The sequence below is a fragment of the Rhinolophus hipposideros genome (genome assembly GCF_964194185.1).
Source record: "Rhinolophus hipposideros genome assembly, chromosome: 14".
NCBI lineage: Eukaryota > Metazoa > Chordata > Mammalia > Chiroptera > Rhinolophidae > Rhinolophus > Rhinolophus hipposideros.
Genome location: NC_138060.1, coordinates 62,585,060 through 62,603,814, shown reverse-complemented (window position 1 = coordinate 62,603,814; position 18,755 = coordinate 62,585,060). Strand labels below are relative to the sequence as shown.

Below are 18,755 nucleotides of genomic sequence, written 5' to 3'. Positions count from 1 at the left end.
GACACGGTCTGGAGAAGATGGAGCCTTTTCTCGAGTAAGAGGGTTTAAATCGCCCCTTTCAGTTTACTGTCTTTGGCTGACCATTTTCTTTAAGGTTTTTATTTGGACTAATTCTGACCAGTGAGCCACTGGGAACAATGTCAACTTCAACTTGTCCACCTGGGACACCAGGCCTGGTCCAGTCTTTCCTGCCCATCTTCTAGAAAAAAATCTAGGAAAGGAGTAAACGTGTGCTACAGTTATTAGCTTTGGTACTAAACTAAAAAGAGTTTGGAAGGAAGGAGGAAGTACCCACAGAAATGTGACAAACCAACAAAAGGCTTGTAAGTCCCCAGTTTCAAAATTAGGCTTAAATTCCCATATCTAGTTGTTCTAGAATCTAGACGTCAGGGCCTCAGCTATAGCACAGAGTAGGGCATCTCCTGTGTACAGCAGTCACGTGGTGTGTCTGTACACACCCAGGGAAGCAACAGGAGACCATCAGAAAGAACTTTTCCACACGGCATGCTGGACACTGGCGTGGCGAGAGCCTGTCAGAACTGTAACTGCGCAGTTACACTCAGAGCTGTAAGTTCTGTCAACAGCCTTTGACAAGGACCTACGTGGCCCATCCTGACAAAAAAGACTCTCCCAGTGAGTGTCTGGGAGCTTCTGTCAAATGCTGGGTAGTTTTAAAATGAGGATCACAGTTTACGACTAATTCTAATTTTTACATTTACTCCAATTTCTCAGACTTAAGTGTTGCAATGCACAGTTACTGACATAATTTATTTCCTTGTTCATCTCCCATATGTCCATGTGTCAAGAAGCTGCCTTGTAAATTAGTCACAGCAGCACTGTGCGGGCTGAGGGATTGCTGCAGCCCATGCGCAATATTCCCACAGGTGAAGGCTTGACCCGCTGCAGGTGACCAGGGCTTGGAAGGCTCACCAAAGGACTTCTTGCCACATTCATGGTTTCCCAAGACAGGTTGACTGCAGCTTAAGACACTCCTGCACACTTTTCCTGCTGCTCCAGCAGACCTGCAGGCCAGTCATCTCACCTTGCCCAAGGATGGCAAACCCACTCTGATGATATCATGGGGTGCATGAAGGGGGCTGTCAGTTGTTAGCTCACAACTCTGGGAGTGGCCATCTGTGCAAAAAGCTCTTTCCTCGGGGGAGGAAGGCTAGAGGAGGAGACAGATTATGCACAAAAGACTGCTTCCTGCCTGTGAACCATCCTCACTTTCAGCTTCAGCACTCAGTACTCAAGGGCACACAACTCTGAAAGCAGCATCCCACAGCCATAGCCTGGACCTCCCAGGATTACCAGTGTCTTGGCTTGTGGGGCAAATCATACAATGATCCTTAGCTGCCCAGGGGAGGGAAAGCCCTCTTAGCCTGTTTGCCTCACCAATGCCTACCACAGCTGGTTTCCATGGTGATGTCAAATGATACAGAGATGCAGAGCGCTCCACAAAGAGCTTTCCACACAAGAGGATGGGACAGTGTAACTCTTGAAATCAAAGTCTGCTTAAAAACATTTTTGACTGAAGCTTGTTCCTTTCTAGTCTTGCTCACTTGGTTTTAATTCTATGACAGTGTGAAGGCCCATAGGAAGAAAATGTCCAAATCCTAAGAAAAACAAATTCTTGAAAGAAAAGAAGGACTTTGAATACATCTCTTGGAATATATGACCCCATCTCGTGAGCCTAAGTATCTAATTAAAAACGATCACCAGATAAATTTGGGTAACCACCTACTTTTCCTTCCATGACACATTATCAAGAAGCCAGGGACGATGCCTGGGCTCTTCTTTTCCTGAAAACTAAGGCCACAGAGGGCAGAGAAATGGTGTGAGGACACGATGGGAGAAGCGTCCTGTGGAGGACATCACAGTCACAGCAGCCTGATGGGGGCTTTTCACAAGCACGAAGTCTTCTTAGCATTTAAAGATAAACGTGGAATTGACTGAGTAGCCCAGGTTTCCCACACAAGACCCTACTGTGTGCATGAGCAGGAGGTGAAGGCCATTGCCAGCAGCTGGCTCTGCATCACAACAGGAAACAATTCTGGGTGCAGTGTGGGAAGCTGGAAGGCAGCTGGAGCCCGTCACACGGGCCTCCTCTGTGCTAGGCCACACTCTCCTCTGGGGACGTGCTGGCAAATATTTCCAACAAGAGGATTTACAGCACCACGAAGGACTCCAAAAAGGGCCTAGTTAGACCGGTCATGACCAGTTCAGTCTCACCTGGCCTGGCCCTTCTAAACCAAAGTAAGTAAGCTCTTAGCAGATCACTAAGACTCAATGGAAAGCATAGATTCATTCCTGTCGTCCATCCAGATGACCAGCTTGGTCCGGTCCCATTTCCCTCTCCTTGTTCGCATCTTCTCTGGTTAGCAGACCACCTGCCACCGATCTGAGCCACCCCTCGACCTTTCCCTCACTCGCTAAAGTCCCCTTGGCTCTGATGGCCTGTTTGGACCCGCTTCTCCAGCTTTGCCTGCATCTGTCTGACTAGGAAACATGAACCTTGACGCGTTGGAACCTCACGAGAGAGTCAGTGCCTTCCCACGTTTTGCCCTGGCTCTCCATCAGCCCTAAACCGAGGGGACTGAGACAAGCCCTGAGAAACCGGCCAGGCCGTACTCTTTACAGTGCCCAGTTTATACCATCTGCCTGATCTCTTTTCCTAATATACTAAAATGTATCTGCTATTCCCAGTGAATACTACAGGCACGTTTTTGGTATATTCTTCCCCTTAAAGAGGAAGTTCTGGAGCCTATTCTCTTCTAAGGAATGTAATGGAAGAGAAGAGTGTAAAAAGGCATGAAGTCCCATGTTGGTGGCTACCATCCAGCCTTCACAGAGACAACAAAGCCCGTCTGCAGGATTGTCATGCTGCACCGGTGAACGTGATCTGGGGGCTTCTGGCAAGGAACAAATATCACCAACAGCCAAAGGAGCTCCTGGCTGCAGACTGCATCCAGCAACCTGAGTTGGGCTGCAGACGCTTTTAATGGCCGCAGGGCTCCTCCACTGCTCCTGAGACGAGCACTAGACTCTATCCTCCAAACCCTCCTCCCAGCCCCAAGAAGTTCTGCTTACCTGGCATGATGACATCAGGAAATCCCAATTTTCTTGTAATCGCCAATCCCCTATTAAATATCATAGGGTTTTCTCTCCTAATCTGTTCCATGTCTCCACGAAGAAGCTGCAGAGAAATGATAAGACCTGCAAAAACAAAAGCATTTTCTTCCTCAGAACCACACCCCACCCTATACTGTAGGACTAGAAGAGACATAAAGAGCCACACTGTTTCAGAGGAAAATATGCAAAGTTCAGTATTTTTGAGAAAAATATTACTGCAGAAAACATACATTATTCTGAAAAACATTTTAGAAAGTTAAAGGAATTTAAGTCAAGATGACCTCAATAGCCCAGAGAACTAGTCTATCCAGACATAGGCTGAGGTCTGAGAGACGGGGCCCCCCAGCATCCAGACCAGGGCCCGGCTGGGCTCTAGTGAATAGTGAAGGGAAGGATTCCTAAACTGAACATTTAGGGACTCAGACAAGTCTACAGACACAGCGGCAGACTGAAAACAAGTGTGTCCAAAGGTCTTGCGTCAGGGTGTCCCACCAGATGGAAATGTGATCTCTGACACAAGAAAACTGTTTTCTTACTGAATTTCATCTCAAGTGAAACACTTCCCGATAAAACTGTTAACTGGACAAACTGACACCTGTGTATTGGAATGTTGGAGGGTCGGCAACTGGGCATGTCCCTCTCCACCCCATCCCTCCTGGAAGACCTAGGTGAGGGTTAATAATGTAAATTAATCTTAGCCCAAAATATGTACATAAAGCTGTAGTTAATAGCCATTTAAAAGTACATAAAAAAACCACACGCCAACTGCTTTATTTGTCTTAATTTGTTCTTAATGACCTTCAGCTACTGGAATTGTTAAGAGTTAGGTCTGTGGCTACATATCTAAAAGGCCAACAATAAAACCATGGAAACAAGGAGCTACAAATATTAGAGCTGCACTAAGAGAGTTACTGCTGAATGATACATTCACCCTCCTCACTCAAACCAATGTAGCAATTCCTCCTGCATTTTCATATGATTTGACTTGAAGGGAAAGCACGAATGACCTCGGAAACAGAATTGCCAAGACAATGAACTGCCCAGGATGTTTAACAAAGACGGGTGACAGTTTATAGGAAAGTAAATTAATTTTTTTATAAAGATGTATCTTTAATTAAGGAGACTAATAAAGCTCTGAACGACTGCTTGAGTGATCTACAAAATTCTCTGACATGAAGGCCCCAGCAGTGGAAAACCATGCTCAGAAGCTGGGTAAGAGTGGAAAGGCCAGTGGCCTGGAGACTGGAAATCTGGGCTTCCTGGTTCAGCCTCTAAGTAATTTCATTGAGCATCGGTTTCCTCGTTTATTTCATGAGTAGAAATAGGTAATTTCCAAGATCTCAACCAGCTTCCAAGTCAAGGCTTGCCAAGAAGCAGTCACACACTTCGAAAAGCAGCAGTTGATTTTTCCTTCTGGCTTTTCCACAAGTGCACGGAGACCTCCTCTCACAATGGCCATCTTAACCGAGGCACTCTGAAGTCTGGGGCGCCCCCAGCACAGAGGGATGGGCGCCTTTCTAACACTGTTTAAACGGCCAGTGTCTGTAAGTTCTGGACAAAACCCAGACAGTAAGACGGATGCCATGGCCCCGGCTCACTTTGGGAAGTAAGAAAATTCAACACCTTAGTCTGGTAAGGTGACGGCAGACACTGCTTTGCAATTGTTTCTTTTAATGTATTATTATCACCATCTCACCTTTAAACTATTCTCCATGTTTTAATCATATCATGTCCCAAGAACCTGTAGCTAAGGGCATCTCTTTATAAATCAAGTAAGTAAATAAAGCAAAGAACACTATATATATATATATATATATATATATATATATATATATATATATATATATATATATATAGTAGTTTTCCAAATTGTTAGTAACTTTTCTATACTTTAAAAACAAGATTTTATTTGCCACTTGCTTTAACCTTAGTTTTTTAGGTGAGGAATATGGACTCCCCTCCCCCTTTTAGCACACTGCACGGAGCTCCTTGGCACCCCAACACACCCAGAGGGGAAAGTCACTTAGAAACTGTCAGAGGCTCTGAGGACACCCATGCTACAATGTTTCAGGGGAATCAAGTACTCCCAGCTGAGGGTCTCAAACTTCACGGCCTCTAGTGTGTAGCTGCTCTGGGGATCCTCTCAGCTGAGTATCTGCTGACCCCGACGGAGAAACAAATGTTCTTCTCAACAACTTGGGAAACTGCCATGCCTTGCAGTGGCTTTGATTGCCATTTAAGGTCAACTTTTATTTGCAAGTCTATGAAAGTTAAAACAAAGAAGGTTATATAAAAGAGATTATGAAATGATTTAGAGGTAAAAACTGTCAGGAGAAACATGGTTCTATGTAAATCTGGGCGCTATCTTCAAGGGTATATGAAAGTTCAGAGACTTTTAAATAGTGTTTCCAATTTAATCAAGCAATTAATGATCAATTTAAAAAAAACATAATCTTTCTAATGTGTAGAACTGAACCAAAATTTAGACAGAAATTATTTAAACAGAGTTTTAAAAGGAGGAAAAGCGAAAAGAAGTTGCTAAGATAAAAGCTGCTTTGAAATAAAGATTTTCCATTCTAGTTCCAGAATGACTGATACTGGCAGACTAATCGCTGATTCTCATTAGTGTCAGGCTTTCGTGGTGATGCTAACATGAAACAGGAATAGGAAAAGTGTTATTAATATTTGTCTGTTTGGTGGGGGGCTGGATGTGTAATCTTTGTTCAGGCAAACACAGACTTCACAACATGACAGACCTTGTAACACTTCTGTTCACTCTGGATTTAAATTGGAACTCAAGTTACCTATCAAAGCACATGGAATCCATCATAGAAAGAACAGAAAATGTATTCTGGCTGGAAGTAATTAGGGAAGGTCTCAAATTATCACACAAAGAAATGGTAGAGAGTGCCTGGCAGGAGAAATGTCTGCAGGGGATTGAACTGTACGCGTGGCAACTGAGCAGCACAAATTGAATGAGGTGTGTGATCAGCAACTGCAAATACAACACAAAGTTGTCTAGCCAGAGAAGTACGTCACCATGGCTGGCGCTGGGGGCGGAGTACTTGGCGCTGGACTTGCGGACGATATTCTCATGGATCTGCGACCACTCACTCTCGTTGTTGCACCTGCAGCAGAAGGACAGGCATTACACTCTCGAGGGTCTTAAGCATGTGGTCTGACGTTCCAAAGGGAAACACGAAGTTTGAAGGGAAACTTCTCACTTTCCCAAAGAAATGAATGCATGTTCTACTAAATTAGAGAAGGCTCGTTTCCTGTTAACGCACACAGAAGATTCACACTTTGGGAAAGAACAGAAACTCTACAATGAATCTCTACCACATACTTTTTAAGAGGCAAAACATCCTCTTCCCTGAGGTAGCACTCTCCCACCTGACAAGTTTTCTCTTTTCTAGTTCCTTACACACACACACACACACGCACACACACACAGCAACAACAAAACAAACCAGGCTACAGAGGAAAGTTCCTGATAGAGAAAAATGGTTCCTCTCAAGTACTACTGTTTAGAAACTACCACGCCTTGCACTGGCTTTATTCTGCCATTTCGCTGTCATCATATTGGCCAGAGAGGAAAACCCAGGGCAATGTGGCTATCTGCTTGTGGGTATATTTCAGCCAGACCAAAATAAACAGTTTGGGAGAGTAGTAGGTTTGGTTCACTGTGAAATCCTATGCAGTCAAAGGAAGGAGGCTTTAGCAGAGAAGGCTGGATGCCTAACTAACTTAGAGTAAAGCTCTTTCCTAAGGACTTTGAGATTGGGACAAAAGGGAGCACGAAGGAACAACACTGCACTTCTGTTAATTTATGACATTTTAGAGTCTTCTCTGAAGGGCAATTCCAAGGGCTTTGCCACACAACCACTTGGTATAGCTCAGGAACAGGGGCTAGGAATTCCTCACCCTAATGGAGACACGTCAATGAAACAACTGGAATTGAGACTAGGGTCACGACTTGAAAATTCCATGTGACACTGGCAGTCCCCATAGCCTGGCCCCATCCTCTTCCTCTGTTGGACAGGGAAGTATGGACGCATGCTCAAAGGAAATCCCACAGGATCTTTCCACGGTTACTCAGAAGTGTGCAGTCCAGTACAAGCACTTCCAAGAGGAAACCTCGCTAAGAGTTCCACCATGTACCACCTAGCAGTGTAAAAGGCAACAGGTTTCTAAGTAAAGGGTTTGTACAGAGGTCATTCAGAGATAAAGGGGAGTGGCCACTAGCTTCTTTTTGTGACTCGGGCTCTTTGGACTCCTCAGTCAGTATAAAAGAGGCTCACTTACTCAGAGATATTGTAAAGACTTGTCAAAGATGAGGTTCTCACAGTCCAGGGCTGTGAGGATAACCTTCTGCTTGCAGAATTCCTTCCCAACAAAGGAAGGGGGACAGTGTTCTTTCAAATGATCACTTGTGATTTAGCAACTCAGTTGGAAATGAGAAGCGAGCGGAGCTGGCAGCAGCACACCCAGCCCTTACAGTCTGACATGCACTGTCTCATTTCTTCCAACACTCAGTACATCAGAGAAGTGCCCAGCTGGTGAGGATTCAAAGACTTGTCTTTCTGTCAGTTTTTTGTCACTTACTAGGTTTAAAGTCAGTAGTTACTTTCTTTAACAGAAATCTGCCTACAGTTTGTCATAAATAACATACTCTCCCCTCTCATTTCAAAAGAAGTCTTGAAAATTAACTCCCTCCCTCTAAAAAATGGTGTAATTTTAGTATTTCTCAAAAAAAAAAAATGCTCTCCCTGGCTCCCTGGCCGTGGAGTGGAGCTGGTGCTTTGTTGACCACACCAGCAGTGACAATGAGTATTATTTCACTCACATTCACTGCACCTTCTACCCAACACATACAATTCAGATGCCAGACAACAGACGGCTTGTCCCTGCCACTGCTCTCCCTTCGCACACCCCTTAACTATTCTTCACAGCTCTGCGTTTAGACCATTTCCTTCTTATCCTATAAGCTTTCCTGGGCAATCCTACCTACTCCCATCATTTCAACCACTGCCCGGAGCTGCCAAGCTGCAAAGCAGTATCTCCAGCCCAATCTCATCCCTATGCTACTGACCTACATGTTACCAAGAGAGCTTTTGTCATCTCTCCCCCACCTGTCTGCTCCCAGAGACTCCCTTCCACTGAGTGGAACCCACTACTTCATTAAATCAGAAGCTTTCCAGCTGTCACATGTCCTGCAGATTTAGCTATCTTAAAATCTGTCACATCTGACCTCTCCTCTTCAGGGCCTTGGTTAAGCCATTCTGGACCAGTGTAATCACCTCCCTTCTGGACCAGTGTAATCACCTCCTAACTGGCTGTTCAAACATCTCCCTTTTCAGGATGCCAAGAGGAGCTACTCAAATCATCTGAAACTAAGTGGATGTGCTGTCATCAGCATATTTTAACCAATCACGAAGATATTTTATAAGAAAAATTATAAATGTAAGCATTTATTAAATAGTCAAATGAGTTGTGATTGTAATGAGCCATGATTTTTATGTTATATCCAATCAAATTAATACTTACAGCATGACTGCCGATGTTGACAGTTTATCCTTTACATCACAAAGTGTCTGTGATCTGAAAATGTCTGTGTGCCTCTGTGGCAGTCCACCTGCCCCACAGACGAGACGATAAACAAAGGCACTACATGTCCAGGGATTTTTCTCCAGAAATAAGACAGAGGGTGAGAGGGTTTGGGTTTTCTACACGGGATCTCCAGGCATCCAGAAGCACCAGAGCAGGTATGCAAGTTCTGCTCACCAAAGACAGTTCACAACACTCTCCTCGTTGACTTGTATTAGAGCACACTTCACCATGTGTGCTCTTCCCTCCTATCTCCTTATCTTCTTTTATTTTTTAAAATTATTATTTTATTTTTCAACTACAGTTGACATTCAATATTATTATATATTAGTTTCAGGTGTATAGCATAGACATTTACATAACTTACGAAGTGAACTCCCCAATAAGTCTAGTACCCACCCGACATCATACACAGTTATTACACATTGACTTATATTTCCTAAGCTTCACTTTACATCCTCGTGACTATTTTGTAACCACCAATCTGTATTTCTTAATCCCTCCTCATCGTCTGGATTTCTGTGTTTCTGACAGGTGTTCACCCACTGTCTTCTCATCTTTCCCCACGGCAGGCAATCCCAAAAAAGGATTCAAGAAGTTTTAAAGGGTTGATTGTAACGTTACACCTTTGAGTTTGCATTTTAAGAAGGGTGGTAGATAATGATTGGGGTGTTTTCCCACATTCTGTTTCACTTAATTCTCACAATCCTATAAGATAGGTATTACCATATTCCTTTTACAGATGAGGCGAGTGAGGTGGAAGTGGAGACTAAACGTGTCTGCCCGGTCCCAAAAGGAGGGAGGGTGAGGGGGAGAGGGAGAGGCTGCAGAGCACAGTGACCCTGAAAATCTTGCTTCTGCACCAGGCTTCAGGATGCCGGTCTCCCCGACATTAATTAGCATGTTCATCTCATCTACCTTCACCTAACTGCAACTGTTCAGTCTTGACTACGGCTTAAAAATTAATTTAGTGTAAATACTCCATATTAAAATTCTTTCTCTTTGGGTTTGACCCGCTTTATTTTGGCCTTTATTTGCTTGAAAGTCCTCTAATAAGCTAGAAAATAGGCAACAACCTACAGATTTAGGAACACTACTGATGGTGACCACTGGTTCATGCAGTCCTTACTTGTAGTGCAAAAGAAGAGAGAAGCACCGAGAAGGATGATGACAAACATCACATTTCTATAAAAATGGCCCAATTGAACAGTATTTAAAGGTCAAGCTGACAAGAATCAATCTGATTCATTTTGATGGGCTCTCATGGGCCACGAGAAACTGTCTTTTATTTATGAAAAAATTAAACCATTTTTGTTTTACAACTTACATGCTTAGTACAAATTAAAAAGACAAATTATATATACTATGTATATACATAATTATAGTGCTTTAGCAAGAATACTTATTTTTACTCCTTCTCTTTCCAGGAGGCAAAAGGGTTTCCATGAGTCACACTTATGCCCCTTCCACCACTTTCCTGGGAGGAGTGAATCCTTCGGCCAGCACATCTAGGAGAAGGACCTGGGCATAAACACCTCAAGTCCTGCTGCGTCCCCTCCTTTGGGACCAACTGTCTGCAGAGAGCACACGATCTCAGAGATACCAGGCCCCACACTGATGGTGACTTTAAAAATCTAATTCTGGGTTCATGTTAATCGGTTAGAGAGGGTTGAATGATGGTCCCTAAGAAGATATGTCCATATCTTAATCCCTGGAACCTGTGAATGCTACCTTATTTGTAAAAAGGGTCTTTGCAAGTATGATTAAATTAAGAGTCTTGAGATGAGCAGACCATCCTGGATCATTTGGGTGAGCCCAAGTTCAATGACAAATGTCCTTAGAGAAAGGCAAAGGGAGATATAAGACAGATAGAAGAAGACACAGACAAAAAGAAGAGAAAGCTATGTGACCAGAAGAGTGTGGCGTGATGATGCCCCAGCCAAGGCATTCTAAGGACCACCAGAAGCTAGAATGCAAAGGACACATTTTACTCTAGAGCTTCCAGAAGTTCTGTCCTGCTGGCATCTTGACGTCAGACTTCTGGCCTCCAGACTGTGAGAATAAATTTCTGTTGTTTTAAATCACCAGATTTGTGGTAATCTGTTACAGAAGCCATAGGCTGTAAATACAAAAGTCCATGTGGCTCATAGATTTAAACATGACCTCAAATTTAAGGTTTGTTTTGCTAATAAAGGTGACATGTTTATCTGCACTGCTCCCATATCCACACTATAAATTTATATCTACGCTAGTCTACGTTGTCCACTCATTTTTATCTATACCTGCTTAACATTCAGAACCAATCCACTGATATCCAAACTGCAACAAACAGCATTTTATTCTTTGTTGACTAAGCTGAAATTGTTAAATAATTGGGAATGAAGGCTGACCTTTGTCAAGTAGCTTTTTGGATATGAGGATGCTCCCCCCGCCCCCCGCCCCCCGCCCCACACCTCCTTCACGACTAATATGCATTATATGCTAACTGCAGTGTAATCAGAGAGTGTGACTTGTGTCTTGTGGAATTTATGGAAGTTTTTCAATGAATAATTTCTGTATATGTTCCGTGGGCAGCAGAAAAGATGTATTCTGTTTACTGGACAATTTGTTTAGAGCTGGGCGGATCACAGGGCCTGGTGAGCCAGGATACTCCTGCTGTTCGGGCATAAACAGCACTCCTTTTGACTATCACAGTGTCCTGATTTAGACAACAAATTATGCTCTCTATACTCAGAGGTAGGAGAGCAAGTGGCTAAGAGCATGGTCTCTTAAACAGGCTGCTCGGGCACGTGCCTCACCACTCTGGGCTGTTTCTTCACCTGTAGGAGATGTAACAGCCCACGGGGAGTGCTCAGTAACCCTGACTGCTATCATCTGTCACATCAACCTTATTCAGATTCTCTCCTAAGTCAGATTTCTTTACCTGATTTAGATAGTTATCTCATCTTTATTTATTTTTGTCTTATCTGTCAAGAGGCATGTTAAAATCTCTCGCTTTACTGTATTTTTATCTTCTCTTTTTATTTCTAATAACTTGGCTATAATGATTTTGAGTCAAATAAAGGTCATGACAATTGGATCTTCACTGTAAAGCCCACCATGTATTGGTATAAAATGCTCTTTCTATCCCTGTGGAGGGGAAAAGGCGGCTTTCTGGAATGCTCGCAAGCTGGAGGCAGAGATGCTGACAAGGCCACCCAACTCTGGCTTTGCTTTCTCTACCAAGGTAAAGAGGAGGGTGTGTTACGGCTGAGTGTGGTCCACGTTCCTTTAAACTGAAGTATACAAACTGTTGAGCAACTTTCTCCACAATGGGGGTGTGAACCCTGAATTTAATGGGTAACAGAGTAATAACCCTCTACTCTGCAGAGACCAATCAAGGGCTGGTCTTGCTGGGGATTCTGGGCTGAGGGAGTGAGTGGTCCTGTCACGTGCTGTCTGTGCCTGCCCTGAGTGGCCACTCTGCTTCCTGTGAGACCACGTGTTCTTAGAGGATGAAACAGGAAATTACATTTATTCTTACAGCGTGTGTGTTCTCTTCTATCAATCCCTGATACTCCTGACACAGCATACCCGCTTCAAACTTCTTTTTTTTTTTTCAAACTTCTTTAACAATTTGTTTTTTATCATTAATATTGTGACATTTCATTTCATTTGGTTTGTATTTGATTATTATACTTAGCCTGTTAACTTTTAATCTTTTTCTGTCTCTTATTACCTTTGTGAGTCTCTTACTAATACCATGTAGATGAATTTGGGGTTTTTTCACTCTGTTTTAAGAAATTCTTACCTAAAAGAATTTTCATCTCAATTATATTTATTGTTATAACTGATAGGATGGGCTTTCCTCTGTCCTTTGCTCTAGGCTGATTTTTTTAATGCTCTTTTACAGCAGCTTTTATATTGTATGGTCTGTTCTTACCTGCAACTCTGTGATGGATGATGATTATACCTCCTGCATTTATTTCTACAAGGGTTTTTTTAGGTTAGAAATGTCCAAATTTTTACAAATAAGAACATTAATGCAGTTTTTAACCTAATTTGTGCCTTTATTGTTGGTAAATAAAAAGTATGACAACCCAACAGCAATAAAAACTAAATGTTGACCATAAAGAATTAACACTTTAAAATAGCATGTTCTATAAAGTCTGTGATACGACTTCTATCTCTAGCATTTTTACTGCTGCTGTTTTGAATCATTACAGGTTAAATGAAAGATTATTTTTAAATCAAAATATGATCACTACCATTTTCCTGTTCTTCCGAGAAATGCCATTCACCCACTCAGTCACTTATATAACTGTGGCACTGACTATCTCTTCCACTGTAAGATGTGAAGCCCCACTCAGTGCACAGAGTTGGACCAAAGTTTCAATGTGATTATGTATCTAGAAGGGTCTGAAAGAGCACAGGGCACTAAGTACACTGGCATTACTTTTAAAACAGATAGCGTTTTATCTGACCACCATGGAGTAATTACAGATGGAATTACGCAGGATTTGGAGTTTAGATGTAAAAGTGAAACTTGCCAATAACCAAGATTCACTAGCAAAAAAACCTACAGGAAACTCCTTTGAGCTGGCATGCAGTATGCCCATTATTTGGCTGTACCTCATTTCCTGAACTGCTTAGTCTTCACATTTCCTTTCCCACCTCTTTCCTGTTGATTTATTAGTTCATATGGATTCTTTCTTTTCTCCCTCTTAGATTACCTAATTCCTTCCCCCTCCCCCATTTTGTAGATAAGAAAGCTGAAGTTCAGGAAATTAAGGTGATTTTTCCAAATCTCACAGCTTCTATCTCCTTAACATTTCATCTATCTATCTAATAAATAGAAGTTTATCTATCAAAAAAAAACAAGTTGGGATCATACATACTCCTGACATACTTTTAAGTCAGCTAACAACGTTGGCATATGAAGGCAGTGTTTCACTCCTTGAGCCACCATTCTTTCATGTCACTCTTCCTGGAGGAGCTGCAGAACAGAAACTGAAGGATGAGAATGCAGGTGTGTTCCAATCCTGGGGCAGAGAATACCTGGGACCTCGTGTGCCCACATTTAGATGCGCAGTGGAGACTCCTGTCATGAGAACTCACCTCTGCATGAATAGAAGTCGTCCTGAGCTGACTTTCTTGACCTTGGCTCATAACTTAATGAGTTCTGTTTTGTGGCAGCACTAACACACACACACAAATCCAATTAGGCCTTGAGGCTAGAGATAGTGGGCACTGGAAGTCAAAATAGAGCCGTTCCATGCACACAGACCTGCTGGATTTGAGTCCTCCTGTGTGGCCTGAGCAGACATTTGGTGCAGATGCTCAGACAACACATCTGAAAAACTGATAACAGACACATCAGGTAATGGGGCCTGTGTGGATGATGGTCCATGGAAAACTGGGAAATCCTAGGCTAGGAGAGGGAAATATGAGCTACTTTCTCACCTGACCTGCAAGTGAGAAACAATATTTTCATTTAAATTATTCTATATAAAGACTTGAGCATTCTTTTCTCTGTACCAAAATGAGGATGTCCCAGTGGCCCTCTCCCCATTTAAGAGTTAGCTTCCATTTAAGAACAGCTCCTAAACAAGACTCTCAACTTAAGGCAGTTTCATGCATAAAGTAGCTATGAAACAAAGATCCCAAAGGCAAGTGTTCTAAGGAAATGTCCATGCCTATCCCAAATATAAGGAGAGGTGTCCTTCCAGCCATCATTTATAGAAGAGGTTGCCACCTTATATTTCCATCCTCACAAAGCCTTTTAGGCTGTGGGGCTTTCTCTGAATCCCTTTATTTTGAATATCACAGGACTATTTAGGTAAGTTACATTAGCCTGAAATGACCTCAATAAATGCAAGTTTTAGATGCTTACAGAGTTTATCTGACAGGTTGGTTAAAATTTTTGTAAAGAGCAAAACTACACAGATTTAGTAATTATCGTTGACTGTGACTTCCAAACTGAAGTGTTGGATATTGTTATAAAACTCACCTTAAAAGCAGCAATGTAGTTGTATCATTAAGGTCACATATATGGGCTTATGGGACAAATGAAAATACAGAAACATCAAGTATCCAAGTATCAAGTATGCAGTAAAAATGTAATTGGGCCTCAAGATGAATTTCCAGTGAGAGCATCATCAAGGATTCAAAGATGGAAGTGAAAATAATGTGCCTTGGAAAACTGTTAGATGATGACTCAGAAAGTGGCTCTAGTGATGACAAAGATCCAATGGCATGATCATATATGAAGAAGTTGAATAAAATCTTCCCATAACATGTGAGAGTGGGGAAAAGGCAATACTTCTCAATGTTATATAATATGTGATTAAGTACATAATGTGTAATACATATTTTATATAATATGATTTAAAATATGACTAAAATGATAAATTTAATATCCAAAGTAGTTATTTATTTACTTCATTAGGGCTGGCCTAAAAACGTTTCTTTGGACTTTCCCATTGTGAAGCTGAGAGTGGTCACCACATATTCAGAGGCATCTTCTTTTGGTCACATGCGTGACTTATGGATGCCCCTCCACCCCACCCCAATGCTGGCTTTAGCTCCTTGGCACTCCTCTGCTTTTACGTCCTAGGCTCCAGGTTCAACAAGCCCTGTACCTGCTTGTGACCCTTGTCCCTTTGGCCAAGAGGAAGGACATGACATCTACATCAGACTGAATTACACATACTGGCTATTTATTTGTGATTTTTAAGGCTCATTAGGAAGCGGCTTAGTTTTCCTGCCTCAGCTTCTTGCTGAAATTTTCTTAAAAGGATGTGATGCCTTTCCATGCACACGTGATATTAAAGAACATCCATAAAGGCAGTGCAGTGGCCATGGCAAGAAACACATAGAAACTTGAATCTTATCTGTTTGAGGCATATCCTAAATAATGAAAGAAATGATGAGAATGTCAACAACTAATGAGATATTTTGTCAATTCTTTGATTCAAACTACACAAGAGGTTTTTATTCCTTCAAAATCCTCTCCTAGCAAAGGCGAAAGCACTATCAGTAGCATCTCGTAAACTCTTTAAGCTTCCAATTCAATCTAACAGACAGGTCCTCTAAAACGCAATGGAAAATATTGCTTCTCCAGAGGGCTAGATTCACTGTGCTGATGTGGATTTAAAGCACGAATCCCGGAGAAATTCCATACTGCACACAAACTCAGTATCACAAACAAGCAGTTGGGAGTCTGTTTGAAAGTCTGATAATTTTCAAGTGGAAAAATTATCCTACGTTTTAACTCAATCAGTCCTTCAAAAATTTACTTTAAACTATCGTCTCTATAAAAACATTGTACTTTGGCTTTTTAGAACTGACATAGACAGCTCATAGGAAGAAGCCAAGAAAAAGCTACCCATGAATCCCACTTCTTGCAAAGTGACACGTTAGTACTGAAAGCTGTTGTTTTAGAAGCAATTAGGCCAATTAAGCCTGACAGCAAGATTTCAAGACGGTTGCTGTGCAGGCCCCTATCCACACTGAGAACTGCACTGAAGCACGGAACAGCTGATACGCACAAAGAGCTGCAGTTCGAGTGTATGTATAAACCTTCTCCCTTGGAAAGGACAGAGTGAGGATGAGCATGAGCATAATGATGATGATGATTTTGGATTTCTGTTTAGTCTTTTCAAAATGAGAAAGGTGTACCAAGAAGCAGGTCCCACCACCCATCAAAGAAGAACATTTGTGACTGATGCCTAAGAGGGCAAGAAAACCCGCCCACATTTCTTGTGTAAGTTACTATTCCAAAGGAAGATCCTCAGGCCGTCACGTATGTAAGTACAAACAGAGCTTAAGGCAAAATAGGTAAGAAGGAGATGTGGGCTCCCAATTTTAAATCGATAAAATGTAGTTGATTACATAAAGGCCCAAATTAAGTGTAACTGTGAGTTAAGTTCACTTCATGCCTGGATCAGACAGAACAGATTATACAGAAATATATCCATACAATACTATGGTGAAGATATAGTGACATGCTGATGGACAGTACTAGATTTAATTTGGAAAAACAACATTGGGTTAAAACCGAAAGAGGACAGATTTTTAAAGATATTCTCACAGTTAGAAATACACTTGCTTTAAACACTCACTAAACTCACCATGATCATGTTTTCAGCACCACTACTCATGCATAAGTCTCTAGAAATAAAGATGGGACAATATGTCTGGATTGTGCGTTTTTTTTTTTTTCTTTTTTCGTTTCATTTTCCTATTGCTTAACAAGAGTCAGGAGGAGATGCTTGTGGAAGGCAGGTCCCTTGGCTCATGAACACTACAAATAATGCATGCCTGGTTGGATGTGACTTATGGATCTATGGTGGCAGAAGTGAGAAGAGAAACCTCAGCTCCTCAGAAATACTGGCTTTTCTTCAAGGACAGGGCAACCTGGCTCATGATTGTTCTTTGAAGGGATCTGCATCAATAGCCAGCTCATTGCAATAGCTGGTGGGCAAGCATTACACACAGACGACTCTCATATCCAAAACACATGAGGAATTACACTATTAGCTTCTCTGTAAATAAATCCTAAGGGTGATTAATCCTGGATAGATGAGGAAATGTGTACTACCAGACTTTTACTTTAGGATAGAAGACTTCAAATTTAGCTACTTCAGAATCACCTGGGAAGCTTATTAGAAATACAGCTGCCTGAGCTCTATCCCAAAATTTAGATCAAAATCTCTGCATTTAAAAAAAAAAACTCCCTATCCTACATATCCTGATGATTCTAAGTCCCACAAAGCTTGACAACTGCTGCTCGTAAGGACAGTGCTGCAATGTCTCATGTTGCAAATCAGTAATATTTCTGATGTCCATACTCACGTATAAACCTTAAGAACAAAATCCTTTTCTTCCTTCAGTTCCGTGAGCGACTGTAGGACATCCAGGATGCTTAGGACTGCACAGCCATATGGTCGCCGGTAGTGCAGGTGGGCAGGGCCTTTCTTTGAGTCATTCAGAAGCATCCGGCCTAGGGCACAGCAGGAAACATCCAGTCAGAGTGAGACCGGCGCGCTGCTCTCCAGCATCCCTGATCGTCATCCAGGGATGCCAGACACAGGCACCTTCGAGATGCTCCAAATTGGAAAACTGCGTTAGGACCAAAAGGAGCCATCCAAGGATGCAAGGATGTTTATGTGGACAAATGCCAAACAGGCCTTTGGCCAGGCCTTCCCCTGCGGCACATTCCATCAATCATCCTTATTACCCACTTCAACACCAAAGGCCCATTTATTAATCAGAGGAGAATAAAACAGGAATTCCATTAATTTCTTAGAAAAACCAGTATGCTAATAGATTTAAATTGCATAGACAGATGAAGGACACAAGGCTTAGTGTTCTGGCTGCCAGGTAAAAGCTATGTGTACACAAATAAAGAGGACAACACGTTCTTCTTCCACCCGAACTCCGCTGCCAAGGCCACTCCTAAATCACTGTGGAAGCAAGAGTACTTCAGAAAGTGGCTGGGGCCTTGCTTTCCCTGCCCACCAAGGCCGTGTCTACAGTGGCAAGAGGACTTCCAAATGCCATACTGGAACCTCAACAAATGCTTTATTAGGTAACGAAAAACAAACAACAAAAGTATAGCAAAATAGTTTTGTTGGCAAAGGATTAAAACATATTCTTTGCCAAATGTATAAGATTTGCCCGAACTCAAACCTATAAAGACTTGGTTAAGCATCGCCCCCCAAATTATGTCATAAACTTGAAATACAGCTAGGCAAACCCACCACTGAACACTTGCAAAAATCACTTTTTTTCATCTTGGGTGAGGTAGAAGTGAGATGCCATCCATCTACTGCAGTAAAAACAGTAACTCTAATTTTGTGAAGATAGCACAGATACGTATATACTTTCGGATACAAAACACAGCAAAGGCCATTCACCACTTGTTAAAGCTGGTAACCATGGCCACCTGCTTCTGATCTCTGTGGCAGAGGGCTGGCACAGAGACCGGGCACTGTGATGAAGGCCAAAAAGGTGACCACTTGAAATAAGGAGTT

At 42.2% G+C, this 18,755-nt stretch overlaps 1 protein-coding gene across 5 annotated transcripts in view; it reads right to left on the bottom strand.

Annotated features, from left to right (window-relative positions):
- Window positions 1-18,755, bottom strand: part of DOCK3 (dedicator of cytokinesis 3) — a 297,859-nt gene that overhangs the window by 93,766 nt on the left and 185,338 nt on the right. For all 5 annotated transcript variants that reach the window (XM_081071637.1, XM_081071636.1, XM_081071634.1 and 2 more), the window contains 3 exons: window positions 17,575-17,722; window positions 6,172-6,260; window positions 3,091-3,216 (listed from right to left, as the gene is read on the bottom strand). In XM_081071637.1, the coding sequence (XP_080927763.1) occupies window positions 3,091-3,216; window positions 6,172-6,260; window positions 17,575-17,722 (363 nt within the window). The remainder of the gene's footprint in view (window positions 1-3,090; window positions 3,217-6,171; window positions 6,261-17,574; window positions 17,723-18,755) is intronic.